The 17,197-nt window shown below is 43.7% G+C and overlaps 1 protein-coding gene across 1 annotated transcript in view; it reads left to right on the plus strand.

The window, feature by feature from the left end:
• LOC147705960 (protein-glutamine gamma-glutamyltransferase E-like) overlaps positions 1-17,197 on the plus strand; it is a 176,377-nt gene that overhangs the window by 55,442 nt on the left and 103,738 nt on the right. The window contains exons 5-7 of the mRNA XM_086932424.1: positions 2,551-2,679; positions 12,439-12,616; positions 16,101-16,236. Of these exons, the coding sequence (XP_086788550.1) occupies positions 2,551-2,679; positions 12,439-12,616; positions 16,101-16,236 (443 nt within the window). The remainder of the gene's footprint in view (positions 1-2,550; positions 2,680-12,438; positions 12,617-16,100; positions 16,237-17,197) is intronic.

Consider the following 17,197-nt stretch of genomic DNA (forward strand, 5'->3'; position numbering starts at 1 on the left):
TATTACATGCAATGCGCTGCTCCTAGGGCAGCCGCAAACTCATGCTGCTCTGGGGGCAGGACATTCAACTGAAATACGGAGCAGCTCCAAGATTCACTGTCCAGGTGGCAACCCTCCTGCTTTTGTAAGGGGGGATTAGAGATCCTCTTGCAGGCAGGAGCACGCCCCCATGCAAATGAGGGAACAGCCTCTGGTGATAGCTCTGGCACTATATGTACGCCGGCGCTACGTGTTTTACAGAAAGGGCTGCACAAGCATCTGTGGCCCTTTCTGTAATACCAAAGTTGCCCGGGTGCAAACAAATTGAATTCACATGCCTGTTGTGTCCCCAGGGCACTTTCCCTAATACAGCCCTTAGTAAGGGGTTAGGGAAATTGAGTAATAGTACGTTGGGAGATCCATGCAAGCCTCACTGCCAGCCAAGCGACAGTCTGTGCACACTGCTAATCCATAATCCCTAGTGCCTAGTGGGGTTTCTGCCATCACCGGGGGGGGGGGGGGGGACAGAGATATTGTCTATACAATTTCATTTGAGTGGGGGCTTGGTCCATTGTGGGCAGCCCCACTTCTCTTTTATAATTAAAAAACACTGATGTCTAGTGGGCTTTCTGCCGCCTTTTTGAGGCCGATCGGGGGAAATAACTCCCATCTAGCCCCCAAGGGGGAAAAAGACTATTCAATTTGTATTTGGTGGTGGCACTGACATGCCCATTTTGGACAGCCCCACCCTATGTATAAAAAAACATAATCCCTGGTGACTAGTGGGTTTTCTGCCTCCTTTGGGGGGGGGTGGGGGGGGCGCGGCAGATCAGGGTCTATTATCCCCATTGGCCCCCTGGGAGGGGGCAGAAAAACTGTAGCTAATTTTTGGGAGGGTGGGGGCATTGGCATGCCCATTCTGGGCAGCCCCCACCCCATACCTACAAAAAAAATGGTCCCTGGCTTTCAAAGACTGCCCAATTTGTGTTAGTGGGATGGGGGACTGGCATGCCCATTTTGGGCAGCCCCCACCCCTACGTATGAACATTCCATACTCCCTGGTGCCTGGTGAGCTTTCTGCCCCATCGGGGGTAGATCAGAGGCTTTTGCCCCATCTGCCTCTCAGGGGGTACATAAAGACTGTGTCAATTTCTTGGGGGAGGTGCGGGCATTAGCATGCCCATGCTGAGCAGCCCTCACCCCACAGCTACAAAACAAATAGTCCCTGGCTTCGTAGTGGGATTTCTGGTCCCGGGGAGGGTGGAGCAGATCAGAGTCTGTTACTCCCGTCTGCCAGCCACGGGGCAAAAAGACAGGCTTCTTCCCAAACACTGGGGGGTGGGGCAGAAGCCCTTACCCAAGGGGCCACTCCAGCCTCCCTGGTGTCAAGTGGGTAGATCCCCAAGAGGGGAGCCACTAGGGAGGGGTACCATTGGAAAGAAGAGATTCTGTCCTTTCCAATAATACCTCTCCCCGACTGCCTGTGTGCTCCTGGGGCTGAGATAGCCCCACAAGCACATAGGCAGTGATAGTGAAAGGAGCTGATGGGCTCATTTCACTTTCGTTTTCAGTGAAAATATGTCAGCGTGCTGTGGGTGATGATTGTCATTTAACTAAAAATGCAGAACAGCCGCAGGAGCTGGGGAAGCTGTTCCACAGCTCCCTAGGCTGTTTTGGAAGAAAGGAAATCCCTCTTGTGCCCTCACCAGAGGGTTTTCCAGTGCTGTGTGTGGGGACTCACTGGAGCTGTCTGATGCACACTAGCACTGTTGCGTCAGATGGCACCCCTGTGCCTGACACATGGAAGGGGCTAAAGATTGTTTGAGTGCAGGAAGGAGTCCCTTCCTGCACATAGCAATCATTCCCTGCAATGCATGGTGCAAGGGTGCCTACGTTGCAGGGAATCATCCTTGCAAAGTAGGCACCCTTGGACTATTTTTAATGCCAGCGCAGGGGAAAACACAGGGGTGTGCCGTATTCTTGTAAATATGGCCCATCCCAGTGTTTTTTTAATGGTGCGGTGCGGCTGAATTGCTTGCAGCGCCATACCATTTTCTTGTAAATATTCCCCCACAATCTCTGCAGGCAAAAAATCATGCCTCCCTAATACTATAACTATCCTTATAGGCCTTTGACTAACTCTTCGGACACGAGTGCCACCAACACTTCTCAATTACCAAATATACTTTACCTGACAACACACATCATACCCCAAGTTAATACAAACTCTGTCCTCCCGTACTGTACATCTATTCCTTTCTATTTTTTTATGTTCTACCTTCTCTTTTTATATACTGTTATCTCAATTTACTGTTAGATGTATCATATATATTGCTATTTCTTCCTGCATATGGCGAGGGTTTGCAGGACCCCCAGGGGCATATTAACAAGAACCTCGTTAAAATTATCGCTGTTTTAGCGGCAGGAATCTGTATGTAAGATGTGGGAGACTGTGCCCATTCCATGTGTGCCTAGCTATTAAATACATAATGATGTATCCTCTGCATAGAGCGGAAGGAAAGGGCATTGTAATGCTTGATATGTTTTTCAAAGCATTTAATTTGCTTTCAGTTTGAAGAAAACATTTTGGATATCTGTCTTGACATTTTGGACCATAATCTCAACTACTACAAAGACCCAGCTAAGGACTGTTCCCACAGAGGTGACCCTATCTACATCGGTAGAGTGGTCAGCACCATGGTAAGTGATTGTATAATTATCTCTCTAAAAAAGCAAACATACACATCCTCAGAAGTGTTCCAACGTTTATTTATTCTTGGCTCACCCATTTCATCAATTCTTGAATAGTAGGGGAATTGCACAATTCTACATTTAATTTCAGACAAGCTTTCATCAAACTTCTGGTAATTCATAGAGAACAGTATGTTACACTCTTGATCACACACTCAAACACACCTTTACACACACACAAGCTCACAGTCAGATAGATACGCACATACACACACAGATGCATAAAAACATACATATACAGACAGAGGCATATAAAAACATATGCACACACTTTTACACATACAAACACAGAAACACATGCATACATTACACATAGACATACACACACAAATATAGACGCATGCATGCAAACACACCATCATATAGAACTTTTACACATTCACATTCATGTTTTTTCATACAGGATTCAACATACTTACCTTTGATGCACTTTGAAAACCTAGACAACAATGAATCAGTTTGTAAACAATTGCTTTTTAAATTCTTTGCATCAGAGCACAGTTAAATATGTCAAAATCAATACATTGGAACCAGAACCATTGATTTAACTGATTCTTAAGTATTACAAATGGATGCCACTAATTATATACCGGTTACTGCCTATGTCCTTAATTCCACACTACCATAGAGCGACATCCACATTAATAAATATTCACAAATGGTACTGTCCTTAGGTATATGCGTAAGTGTCAAGGCAAGAGATTTAGTAGCTATATAATCTATGGGTAGAATGCGGGCAAAAGAGCAAAGAAAGGCTGATTTGTAACATTGGGATTGTGGTATTACACAGTCAAATAAAGAGTGGGATATTGTGGTCTAATGTGAGGTGTCTACAGTGGGTAGTTTGAATAAGTGGCACAGATTAGTGGCAGGTAGGGGCATAAAAGGACACAAGTGTAAGGAGATGAAATGGGTTTTACAGTCAAAGTTAGTTGTGTCTAATTAGGTCGAGCATAGCAGCGTGAATGCACTGTCTGCAAGACCTTTTGTATTCCATAAATGACTTTGCTCCTTCTGCAGCTTACGATTGGCCTGAGTCACAGTGTCACTCTTCTTTGCTGCTTCCTAACTGCTTCATACAGCGATATGTCACTTCCGTTTTTGGCCAAGGACCACCGGCCAAGTACAGTTTCCTTATGCTTGCATTCCTTTACAGTTGCTTTGGGAGAACTATTTTAATTATTATGAACCAGACAGATGGCGGATTGACTTTTACTTATTTCAGGCTTGTTCTAAAATGTACATTCACATATGCTAGCAGTCACAGCTGCAGGTGGTTTCACCGTGCAGGTGTGGCCTCCTTCTGTAAAGTCACCATGCGGCCCGAGTGATTTGCCCAGATCCACAAGATGTTGAGCCCACGCTGGGACTCACAACTTCATGTCCGTCGCCAAGAGCAGCAGTTGGTTTTGCCATGCAGCGGGGGTCACTTCCATTAAAGGCATCATGTTTCCTAAGTCATTTGCCCAGATCCACAGGGTGTTGAGCCCACGCCAGGACTCAAACCTTTATGTTCAACACAGCACTTTGCTTTTTTCCCCCCCACCTACCCGACATTGTGCTGTTTGTTTACTTACCATATTAGAAGGCAATAGTGTGCCTGCTTCATATTTCAACCTTGCAGTGGTTTTAGCCTGAATAATTAAAATATTACAAGGCGTCCAAAGATTTATTTGTCTGCCTTTTATTTTGAATTACTTAACCAATTTACTGATGCACGCTGCGTTGGAAGCCTCGAACTGACACATCACGGCTCACTTCTTAACCCAGCCTGGAGTCAAGAGTACATATACTCAACCAATCAAATTGCTGATTTGACCACTCCACAGGCAGTGGGCGGGTTGTTTTAGGTGGTAGATGTGTACAAACAGGATGACCTGTGCAGGTAAGGAGGAATGGCAGAGTAGAGAGATTTGTTCTTGTCAGATGGCATAACTCTCAGTGGTAGTTTCTTTTGACCCCCAATCCAGAGTTAGAGCAACGTGTCCAACCTGTTCACCCAGAACAACTCACACTGAGTGACACTGACCTTCCATGCAGGCATCCATGACTGCTTGCTCCCTGTCTCGTCAAGTACAGCTGCAGTTGCTCTGAAACCACACCCATTTCCTAGCAGATTGGTAATTTCACCTTCTGCTTGTCTACCCTTCAGGGTTGTCTGCAGCATCTGGCTGCACCCCCTCAGAGATGCCTCCCAGTCTGCTTCAACTGCCTTTTTACACCCACCTGCAATCTTTTCCTGATGACACACATCTGTGACACCCCCTCCTATCAGGCCCTCCTTAATTACATCGAATTCTAACTCAATTTCCTGTCTGATTTCACCTCGTTGTGACTTTATCTCCTGTCTGTCTTCTCGCAAGTGTAACTGCACTCCCTATCTTCCTGCTTGCACTCCAATGACTTGATGGGCCAACGTTCTTAGTTTATGTAGGTGACTTTTCACTTGGTTAGCATAGTCTAATAAGGACTGGGCTTCCTTAACGCTGCCCTTTTCCCAGCTCTCCTTGGTGATCTCAAGCAGCGTGCAGGGTTTCCGACCGAAGAGAAGCTCAAAGGGTTAAGCCCCAAGGCTGTTCTGTCCTTGGCTTCTAAGCATGAATAGAGCCAAAGGGAGGGGCTGGTCCCAGTTCTTACCATCCCCAGTTAACAACTTTTTCAGAGTGAGTTTAAGATTACGGTTGTAGCGCTCTACAAGTCCGTCAGTCTGGGGATGATACACAGATGCTTTTATGTGTTTTATGCTCAGCTTTCTGCAAACCTGCTTCATCAATCGAGAGACAAAGGAGGTTCCTTGGTCTGTGATTATTTCAAGGGGAAACCCCATTCGTGAGAAGACTTCTATAAGTCTCTGTGCTATTGTGGTGGTTGTTGCAGACCACAAGGGAAGGGCTTCGGGATATTTAGTGGAGTAATCGACTATTACAAGAACATAGAGAAAACATCGACAGGACTTAGGAAGGGGATCTATAAAGTCCATGCCTATGCGGTCAAAAGGCTTGCCAATAATAGGGAGGGATTTAATGGGACTTTTGGCGGGGTATACGGGTTCCTCTTCTGACATATTGTGCATTCTTGGCAATATTTTTTTATCTGGGCGTGGACTCCGGGCCAAAAGAAGTTTTGTAATATGGACTGTGTTGTGTTTTTTCTACCCCACAATGTCCTGCCAGTAGGTGAGAATGTGCAAAAAAAAGGATCTGGTCCCTAAATCCCACAGGAACTAGGAGTTGTGGCTCTTCACCTTCCTTGGCTTTAATATCTGGGCCCACGCTAGCGAATAAAAAGGCAGACGCTATACACACGTATAGCACCTTAGCGTGTGCGACACTTTTTAAACACGTATCACTTAATATAATTAATAGTTTTTTCACCCACACTCTCATTGGTCCTGAGGAAAGCCAGTTGTAAATATAAAAGGCCTGGCTGAAACATGTCGACCACATAGGACGTGGGAGTTCATAATTCGCTCCACTGCGTCCGTCTGCCTTTTTATTCGCTAGCGTGGGCCCAGATATTAAAGTTTTCTATATACCCTCGGGAACTGGGACCTACCGCATAGCTTTTAAATCACTTTCTTACACACCCCCTCACAGCACACTCAGAGAAGTATACCAGCTCCTCAGTAATCTGGAGTCGAAGCACACCCGGGACACATTCGGTGTCACTGTGGTGGGCCCGATGATGAAGCATGCCACCAACTAGGTTGGTGGGTGAGGGCTTAACAACCAAACCAAATGGTTTGCCATCATACATACTGAGTCTTCCCATAAACGCAACGAAGCTAGTCCTCTATTGATAAGTGCATATACAGTTTCTGTTCTTCGCCAGTTAGGGCCACGCCAGGTATGTATGCAGGGATCTCCACCGTCCTCCAGCCAGTCTTGGGGTTATGGAGGCCAAGAAAACAAAATAAAACAACGGAAAAAAGGAACCACTGGTCAATGGAACGTACTCCTGGATCTCAGGCTCTGGGGACGGAAGTGCGAGAGACCACCGGAAAACCGCCACCACTTGAAAACCGAAGCCCAGAATGGAAAGCGGTGTCCACCCTCCCAGTGCACTAGTGAACCCCTGTAGTCGATGATATACCTGCTCCAACCATGCTCCTCCTGGAGAGTGGCGGTGCGACGTGTGGTGTCGTTGGCCTCTTGGCATTGTCTTCTCTTCTGGGTCCTTTTGCGGGGCTCTGGACTCTTCCTCGCTGCACGGGACTCTCCACAGCTTCTGCGACACTGGTCTTCCTCTCTCTGCTTCTCCGGGTGTTTCTCCTCAGTGCACATACCCTCCCTCACTGGCGTCCTCCTTTGATAGGAAGGCAGGGGCCGATGTTACGCCACTGGACTCATCCTTCCGCTTTGTCCAAGGAAAATTAAAGGGGCCATCCACGTCCAGTGTACGGAATAGCAGGAAATCAGAGTCACAACATGGTAACGAGTCCTGTTCCCCGTGCTCCTCCTGATAAATATATAATATTTAATGTGCCTAATGTTTCAAGACTATATGTTCCCACTGCTTTATATCCCTTGCTTTGTTACTACATTAATTTGCTTTCAAATGCACCATTTGTCAATCTTTTTTCAATGTTTACCCAGGAGGAGGACCCAACATGGACACCACGTTTATCCATTAAGCTTTGCACGCTTCTCTAGCTACTTAGTCATACCCAACTTTTACACCCACCACTTTTAAATGTTACCAGTTGCCACTGCCTGTACTTTTATGTTTAGCATGTCCTGGTAGTGAAAAACTACTGTGAGGCCTACCTGTCCCATAGAAATATATTGGGTTGCCATATTTCATTTAATAAGGGATAACTTTTTCTTGGGAGCAGGTAGGGATCTCATGTTTGGTGTCTGAAGAATTGTATTGTAAAACCCTCTTTAATGGTCCCCAGGCCCAACTCTCTCCATTACTGTTGGGCTCCCAAACAGCTGAGTGTTGCAACCTGGGTGAAGGACAATTGCCTGAACCTGAACTCTGACAGAATGGAAGTACTCATCTTCGGCAACAACACCATACCCTGGAATGACTCCTGGTGGTAATACTCAGTGGAGGCACTCTTTTTGCGGCATTTGTTGACCTTAAGTCGGCGATTGCTTTAGTGCCGCGTTCCAAAATGTGGAGTGTCTTTGCTGGTCAGAGTATGCCACTTGATGCAATGGCTTTTTTAATTAAATTTCACGATGCTAATTTTGCCCAAGTTCGTTGGGGTCAGCAAGGAAAAGTAACAGACAGGTTTCCCATTTCCAGGGTGGTACACCAAGGGTGTGTACTAGAACCAACAGTCTTCTTGTTGTACATTAACAGGTTGATCCAGTATTTTGTGAATCATCCTACTGATGCCCCCAAGTTGGATGGCAAACTGATCCCTCTGCTAATGTTTGCAGATGACACCTTGTTAATTTCTAAAACCCAGCAAGGCCTTCAGAAGGTCATAGTGTGTTTCGAGGTATTCGGCAAGGATTATGGTCTTACCATTAATGTGAGTAAGACCAAGTTTATGGTGCTTCACAAGTACACGCTTGTAAGAGGGATGGTGGTCATAAATGGTGCTTTGTTAGAGCAGACCCAAGTCTTTTCTTACCTTGGTATAACCCTGAGCCCGAAACTTGATTGGAAACCCCACACTAACCAGCTGGTTACCAAACACGCACAACTAGCAGGTGCCCTAATTAAGGAGCTTCACTTCTCACCCACACAACCTATTGCCCAAGCGCTGAAAATCTATGGTACCAAAATCAGCGTGTCAGTTCTATATGGGGCAGAGCTGTGGGGGTTTAGCAATTTAGCATCACTAACGAGTGCCCAAAATAAGTTTTTGAGGGGTATAACTGGCCTTCCATCATCAACCCCATTATTGCCACTCCTTTATGATCTGGGTTGCCAACGACTAGAGGATATAGCTCGCTATAGACAAGTGGCATACTGGAGGAGACTGTGGGTAACTCCAGAGTTCTACCAGTATGCTCGGGCTTTCCTCGAAGTTAGAGATGCTGGTAGCGCCCGCACAATCCTGTGGATGAGTGAGTCAAGGACAGTGTACACTGCCATGGGCTTGAGTTATTTGTGTGAAAATCCTACTGCTAATTCATTTCCGACTAGAAAGGTTTTTAGAGAGTTATATTGGACAATGGTCTCTTTGAGAAGGTTTAGGAACTGCACCAGCTCTTCGCTCTCAAGAGACTTCTTGGAGCTTAAACACGAAGCTGCCTACGAGGGATACTGTGATTTTATCACGCTTCCCGGAGACAGGAAAACTGTACCACCAATTACGGTGGGAACGCTCCCTGTAAATTCCTTTATTGCCAAATGGCATGCTAATAGTAATCCAAGTTGTCCGTTCTGTCCATCTCAGCCGGAAAGTATAGCTCATATTTTGTTTATTTGCCCAGAGTACATGTACCCCAGGCATACGTGGTTGAAGCCTATTTGTTTGCAGATGGTCATTACCACAGGTTCTGAGGCACTAAGGATCTTAAAAACTAATTGCTCAGAACCTGTAGCTATTGCTGTCGCCAAATTTTTACACTGGTGTGGGTAATCCGTGTGCGCAAATTAAGCCTAAACTAAGATCTTGTTTTTTAATAGAGTATTTACATATACGTATTGTAGCTAATAATCTATTCTGTGAAGCAAAATGTATTTTGATCCTGGATTCTCTATTTTATGCTTTTATTATTCTGTAATGGATGGACTAACTTAACGACCAAATCTCCTCATGAACTACATTTTTATTGTAATGGAATATGGAATGTTCACGTCTTTTTTTAATATGTTTGTCTTTTATGATATGTATATCGAATAAAGACTTTATGAATGAATGAATGACTCCTGGTGCCCCCCCCCCTGATGTAGGAACATCCCCCACACCTACCGAACATGACAGAAACCGTAGCATCATCCTGGACAGCAAATTGACCATGAAATCCCAGATTAAAGCTGTCTCATTCGCCTGCTTCTTCACTCTGCACATGCTGCAAAGAATTTTCAAGCTGCTCCTAGAGGACACAAGACGTACCGTTACACAGTCCCGTATCCCTGGCCAACTGGACTATGGCAACGATCTCTTCTCAGAGATCGCTACCTACCTCCTACAGAGATGTCAGACCTTACAGAATGCCACAGTCAGACTCATCCTCGATGTTCCTCAGCGAACCCCTATCACCCCCACCTCAGAAAACTCCACTGGCTTCCCATACAGAAAAGATGCCAATTCAAACTGTTGATACGCACATACAAGGTTCTATACACCCAAGGATCTGCTTACATCAACCAACACCTCATCTTCCATATTCCTTTCGGACAGCTACGCTCCATGTCCCTCTCCCTCGCCCACAACCCCCACATCCACCGCAGCAGAAGTGGAGGATGCTCCTTCTTTTACCTTATGGCCAAGACATGGAACATTCTTCCCCTGCAGGTGCGGACCTCATCCTCTCTTCGAGAATTCCATAGGGAATAAAAAACCTGGCAGATCGAGCCCCCCGCACCTGGATACCCCGTCCAAGTTATTAACTGTGCTTAATAAATCCATTGATTGATTGAATGGTTAAGTCAGATTTTAAGTCACAATTCTGAAAACGCCACTTTTATAGAGTTGTTTTTCTCTTGTCCTGTTTGGTGCCTGCAGCCTGTTTCCGCTGTCACATGACTAGGTGCAGTTACCAATTGGCATTTCTGTATTCATACCAGACAGTATCTGAATAAAGGGCTGGATGTTGTTGGCAAGATGGGCCAGGACCTTAAGCTAGACCTGTCTGAGTCCTGCTGGCCTCTGCTGGAGTGAATTCCTGATCCCCAAGAGGTGCCTCCTAGGTCCTGGGCCCTAGGTTTGGCATCAATTGAGCTACTCCTTAAACAAAAGAAGAAATCCTGAGGTTCTATGCCCTTAGCAACTGTGAACAGGCTGGTTTGTTACAAGATCTTGCTGCTCATACCAACCGCCAACACGAAGCTTGAGGAATCCAACTCTTCAGGCTACAAGTGACCACCAGCGACTTCGACAACGCGAGGTCGCTATTTCAAGGTACAGAATTAACAGCTCTCAGTGAACGCCAACATGAATCTCCAGCAACGACTGTCCATGACGCCTAACAGGATATTAGTGCTATAATGACACCTGTCTATGACAAGGGCCTGTTCTTTAATTCTACACTCTCCTTGAACATCACAGCCTTCTCCATTGCAAACGGAACCCTGCTTTCTAGACTTAGAAAGCAACTATTTCAGTGGAACCAATCTGATCCACGCTCAATGGTGCTCATCCTGAACTTGTGACTTTCACATGGTCTTTCACGACCACATGACTGTGAGTGTCACTTTGTCCTTTTAGGCGCTATCCTTACTTGGGATTTTAAAAATTGCATATCTCTGGTTCTACTGACTGGATTTTTGTCATTTTGGTGTCAAATAATTGATTACATTTTCCTCTATTTTTCTAAATTAATGTGGAATTTTTCTTTTGTTTCTTGTGTTTTCACTATACTGCTGTTTGAATGCTGCATAAGTACTTTACACATTGGCTCTAAGTTGAGCCTGACTGCTTTTGTACCAAGTTACCAGAGGGTTAAGCACAGGTTAATTTAGCGACTTTTTGTGATTCACTCTATAAGAATTGTGGCTCTTGCTTGAGAAGGGCCCACACCCCCCCTCAACTAACAAACCACTTTCTCACAGCAAGGTCCCAACATCCCATTAGGTTACATAAAGCAGCACCTTCTTTTCATCTAGATCATGTTAGCTGTTCCACTTGACGCAGCCAGCCTGATTTTCTGGATGTGATCAATTTTTGTTTTTCCACAAGATTCCGCTGTCACATGAAGTCAGTCCTATCCTTAGCAACATCTCTCAGTCTCATTTTTGCTCTGTCCATTTCAACTCACAAATACAACCCCTACACTTATAAATGTCCTAGAAAACTCTTGAGAATCACTGTCTTACATTACTAGAAGAGTGACCAGTCAAGTGACAATACACACAGCACATTCAATCAAGATCTGACATTCCATTAGCAAATAAATGAAGGAACTAATCACAGACGGAACGCCTATAGTTCACATTCATTCTATATAGGACTTTCATCCTTTGAGCAGTTGCTAATCTAAGTCAGAATATAAAGCATCTTAAGAGCTTCCTTTTTATAACTTCACAATTGTGATTCCAGTAGGGGAAAACAAACTGCCTACAACAGGGTCTACTTTTCTGGCATAGCTTTCCCTCCAAGTGCTTTATTGTTAAATGTAATGAGCGTACAAGCCTTTTAGTGTCAATAGATATACCATTGTCCCACATTGCCAGTTCTTGGCTCAAACACACTCCTAACTAGCTGGTCGGCAGACAAATGCTGAATGCTAAAAAAAAAAAACTTCCACGCTAACCCACAAAAAGCCATAGTGATTCTAACTCACTCAGCAATACATAATACACCATTCACCTTTCATGAGAACTCATCAATCGCTTGCATTTATAATTTTGAGTTATACTAACAATGACCCTGTATATGCATAGCATACACTCTCTCCTGGTGCTGTACTGAAAGCTGTTATGATTAACCCAACCCTAGGATGCATATTTGATCAAGCTGGCAAAGATGACAGTTGTGCAATGCCAAGATGTTGGCCAATGAGTTTAACTGTACAGGTGGAGCCATCTTTACGACCCTTTACCTACAGAAATCTGTCACCGGTCTTATTTTTTCCTTTTCAGGTGAACTGCAATGATGACCAAGGAGTGTTGATGGGGACGTGGAGCGGTGACTACTCCGATGGAGTTGATCCTATCACATGGAGTGGAAGTGTTGACATCCTGAAGAAATGGCACCAAGGAGGATATGAGCCTGTCAGATATGGCCAATGCTGGGTCTTTGCAGGAGTCATGTGCACAGGTGCGAGTGTGCATTGCCTATGCTCAATTGTGTGTTGCCAGTATTTGCAGTTTCTGTTGAAGCCTTTGTGATTTAGTCAGGCTCATAATAGAACTTTTGAACAGTAAGGGGCATATTTATAATAAAATGTCAGATCTCAGAGCTGAACCAAATTTGGCAGGGCATCACGCCTATATTTTAAAAATGCAGGGATGTCCTGGATTCACAATAATACTGCACACTCCTGTGTTTCCGCTGGCACAAAAAAAGCTGCCTAGTGCCAGTGCAGACAGCCTGCGGCCATGTTGCAAGGATGCATGCGCTGCAGGGACGATTGATTATGTGCAGGAAGGAACACTTTCCTGCACATAAACAATCAATAATGGCGATGTGCACCTTCTATATGTGCTGCAGAATGATTTCCTCTTGTGTCACTATTCTAACACCTGGTTAGTTGTAAATCTGGGGCAGCGTCAACAAGCAATGGATGTTGTGAGGGAACGCCCACAGGAACACCCACTGCCCGCCCCTTTGCTGCAGAGGACTGCAGTGGAAAGGGGCATATTTACAAGGTGGAGTTAAGCTACACAAAGCGGCTTAACACCACCTTGTAAATATGGAAAACGGCGCTGCGCCACCGGAGCTTCTAAAAGGTGACTCTCCTGTGGTAGAGGGGGCTTGTGAATATGCCCATACGTTTTCCTTATCCTTCCATAGTTTTAGTAAACAGTTATTTTGACTTGTACCAAATCAATATGTATTCAAACGATGTTTCCTTCCACCTTTTCAAACATATTTAACAGCTCTTCAGTTATTGTATGATATATGGAAAAATGTATTTAATTTCTTTACTTTATTTTTTCATTATATTGCCATTGGCGATTAAAGGTTGTGCTATATGAGTTCCAAAATTCATCTGTGTTTCATTTATTCATTGCACTAATGACAGAGCTTGGATGGCCTAAATGTAGGAGTCCCCTTTCACAGCAACTGGGATGTGACTAAGGTAGAAACTATGTATGACATGAAAATATGTTCATCTTCAAGATTATATCTATGATTCTAACCATACAGCGCACAAATTGAACAATGTATAGTCTTTTAGGATCAAAGACTGCTTCGGATTGTAGAAATGTTTAGGGGGATACAAAACTGATTTGTAAATCATTTCTCTGCACAGTGAAAAAAAGTCCATCTTTACAGATTGTGGTACCAGACAAAACAAATCTGACCAACATGTCATAGTGAATGAGATGTGAGAGAGGGTAATTAAGTGTGAGTCAGAGTGCAATACACAGACTTTCTATGCTTAAAACAGTCCACCATAAGTCTATTGACCACTCTGCCAATGGAAAGACATTGCAAACTCTTCATTACTTTCCATTAAAAAAATAATATCAGCTTTATAACAATCACTGCAAACAAACATGTTTTGTAAACACTGGAATATACAGTTTTTATTTATCTTGGGGTTAAGCAACTGAATAAAAACTGACAGGCCCTGATTTCAAAAGGTTTGGAATACAATGTAAACAGGTTAGCATGCTTCTCTTACACAACTGGGGCTGGACAATATCAAGCCTTCTGCCGAAGGGACTCATCTACTACTTGTTCTGCTGGAGATGTTAACTCATGTGCTTGTACAAAATGTTAGAAAGCAGTGACCCTGACTCCCCTCCCCATCTCGTTCCCTTGCTCTGTATCAATAACCTAACAAACTACTGCAGCAGATGGAAGGCCATGTCCTTGATAGTGGCCAACGGGGGCACCTCAGATGAAAGAACCCAACTGATCCTCCGAGCCATTTGACCTGGATGCCAGAAATGATGCTCATGGCAAATTGTGAATCTGATTTTCAGAATGCAGAACCATGGTCACTTTTCTAATGCATTTGGGGTTTCTTCTCCGAATAATGTCGAACCTGTCTTGGTCGAAACCTCCCCAATGACTGGGGGACATACCAATGGGTGGTGCTTATCCAGTGCCTAAACACCCTGTATGCTTAAGGCTTATGGTTTTGAATATACCCAGCGTAACCATGTTCTTTTAATTTCCTGGTGTTAGCAGATGAGGCAATTCTCTTTTCACTTCTCCCAACTTTTACTGTCATACCACTTATCCACTACTTACCCCGGACCCTTCCCTCTCTTTGGTCACCTTCCTCTCCTCCCCCATATTTATCATGCTTGTGATTTATTTGTTATTGATAGTTAGGAATTGACATCTGGTTAAAACATGTTTGGGAGATATTTGTTTTCTGTATCATCTTCTATGCTGGATCCTTACTTGTATCATTAAATATTTAATAAAGAATTGCTTTAAAAAAGCAAATCTGACAAGTAGACCAAAAAATGGGTTTGGCTTCAGTGTAGAGTTCGTACCTTATTGTAGGACATTCACGAAAAAAATATTGTGAGATATACAGCCCCCAAAGGAAAAAAAAGTCCTTTCTCCTGACGTTTATGGTGTTGAAAGCACAACTGTTCATTTGAATATCAAATACAATGTGTATCAACACACAACATTCACAAGCCTTACTACAGTAATTTTGATATCCTTAAAAAAATAGTTGTTATTATAATGCTATCCAATGACGGGCTTAAGTCACATGAATCTTTCAAGACAGTCTTTAAGGAAACCTGTATGAGTGCAAAATAACTGATTAGTTTTTAGTTAAGGCTGTAGGACTTTCCTAGCCAATGAACAATGTCGTGTTGCTTCTTCCATCAATACTGAGGCTTGCACAAGAGCACACACAGTGCTCCTGGTGAAGAATGACCTTCACCATATTTCCTGTTTATGTGGTTCCATCTTGAGTTACATCTCCTGCAAAAATGAAATCCTGACAAATGGGAAATATCAGGGAGCTATACCCCCAATATATGGCATTTATTAAATTTGCATGACAAAATATTGCATCCACTACATTGTCCTAACCACTAAGCTGAAAGATAAGTCTAGTTAAGAAGACCTGAAATGAAAAATGGCACCTTGTGATGTAGTTGTAGGCAATTTAGCAGATGCAATATTATTATGGGTAAAGTGAACCCAGCTTTATGGTAGCCTTTTTCAGTGCTTAATTTGAGCCAGTGTTTTCCGGTGCTCAGCACTGGCACTTAATTGGCAGCACCGGCCCTTATGACCCTCTGTCTGTCTGATTTTGAGTGTGCACAACAACAGTTGTTTACTAATTCAATATACGTTAAAAATGACTAATACCTGCTGCCCTTGATAGTCTTAGAGCTGGACCTGGAATAGTCTGAAATGTCACACTTGCAGGAGTGTGATGGGTAGTAGCTGGTTTGGTACTCTCATTGGCAGAGCTGGCAGGGACAATGGGTTATGTAGGCTGCAGTGGTCTCCTGATGAGGGCCCTAGCACTTCATTTTTATTTTTTACAAATTAAGCACTGCTTTTTCTCTATATACTCATACACATATCTGGCTTTACAGTTTTTGATTAACAATGTATAAAATTACTAAAGTAACTGTTTTTCTTTTTTTAGTTCTGCGCTGCTTAGGGATTCCAAACCGTCCAGTGACAAACTTTGTATCCGCCCATGATGCCGAAGGAAATCTGCGCATTCAAGAATATTACGACATTTCAGGAACAGTTCTGAAGAAAAGCGGAGACAGCGTGTGGTAAGCTAATAAACTTTACTACAACTATTAAGAATTGCAGTTGATATATCGGACCCTAATGTTAAGCCAAGAATGTATACCTCTCTAATTGCCTATCCTATCCCCTTCTCTCTTTCATTTCTAACTTTGCTGTCCTTTCCTCCTTACATCTTTTTCTCTATCAAAATCTAACCAGCAATAATGTAATTATATATATAGCATTGTACTAACGATTTATGCCAGTTGTGGTGCACCCTGCAACAGTATTGATGATTGTATACAGTATATAAAAATAATAATTAAAAAAAAAGAATTGCATCTTATTAGCTTGTACCTACCCCAGACAGATGAACTTTAGTACCTCAAACATGTTAACTTGTTCAGATTTATCAGGGTTTCTAGGTGCCTCAGGGACAAACAGGTGCAGCTGCAACTTCCTTTGGTGCTGCCTTTGCTGCCCCTGAAGTCAGCTGTAACAATGGCAGGTGGAGGAATAGAATTTAACCACATGCGCGCTGCGTTGATTCTCCTTCTATGCTGACTTTTTAAAAAACCCATTGTTCATGACGAGCTGGGCTCGTCATCAGTGTTTGAGAAGGCTACACCATGACGAGCCCAGCTCGTCATCAGCCTCGAAGGGGTTAAAGAAGGGTCTGGGGGTTATATATTGTTTTAACGTTCTGTAAGAGAACAGGAAGATTCTGAGAGGCTAAAGGTGTGACATAAGGCCAACGCTAATACATCATTGGTGATTGGTGTTGATTTCACTGCACTTGGAATTTTGATGAACTGATGACCATTAGCATTCTGTTAATATTCATTCCATGAAATGTTTCAGTCCATCAGGAAGAAACAGTGACAGCTCTTAGCTGACCTTTGTCATTCAATATTTTGCAAACGACTGTCTGCAACGTTTCTTCTTGCTTCCTCGGTATTAGGGGATCACTGAAATAATATCGATGACACAAATATAGACTTACCA

This window comes from Lissotriton vulgaris, chromosome 7 (assembly GCF_964263255.1).
Source record: "Lissotriton vulgaris chromosome 7, aLisVul1.2, whole genome shotgun sequence".
Lineage (NCBI taxonomy): Eukaryota > Metazoa > Chordata > Amphibia > Caudata > Salamandridae > Lissotriton > Lissotriton vulgaris.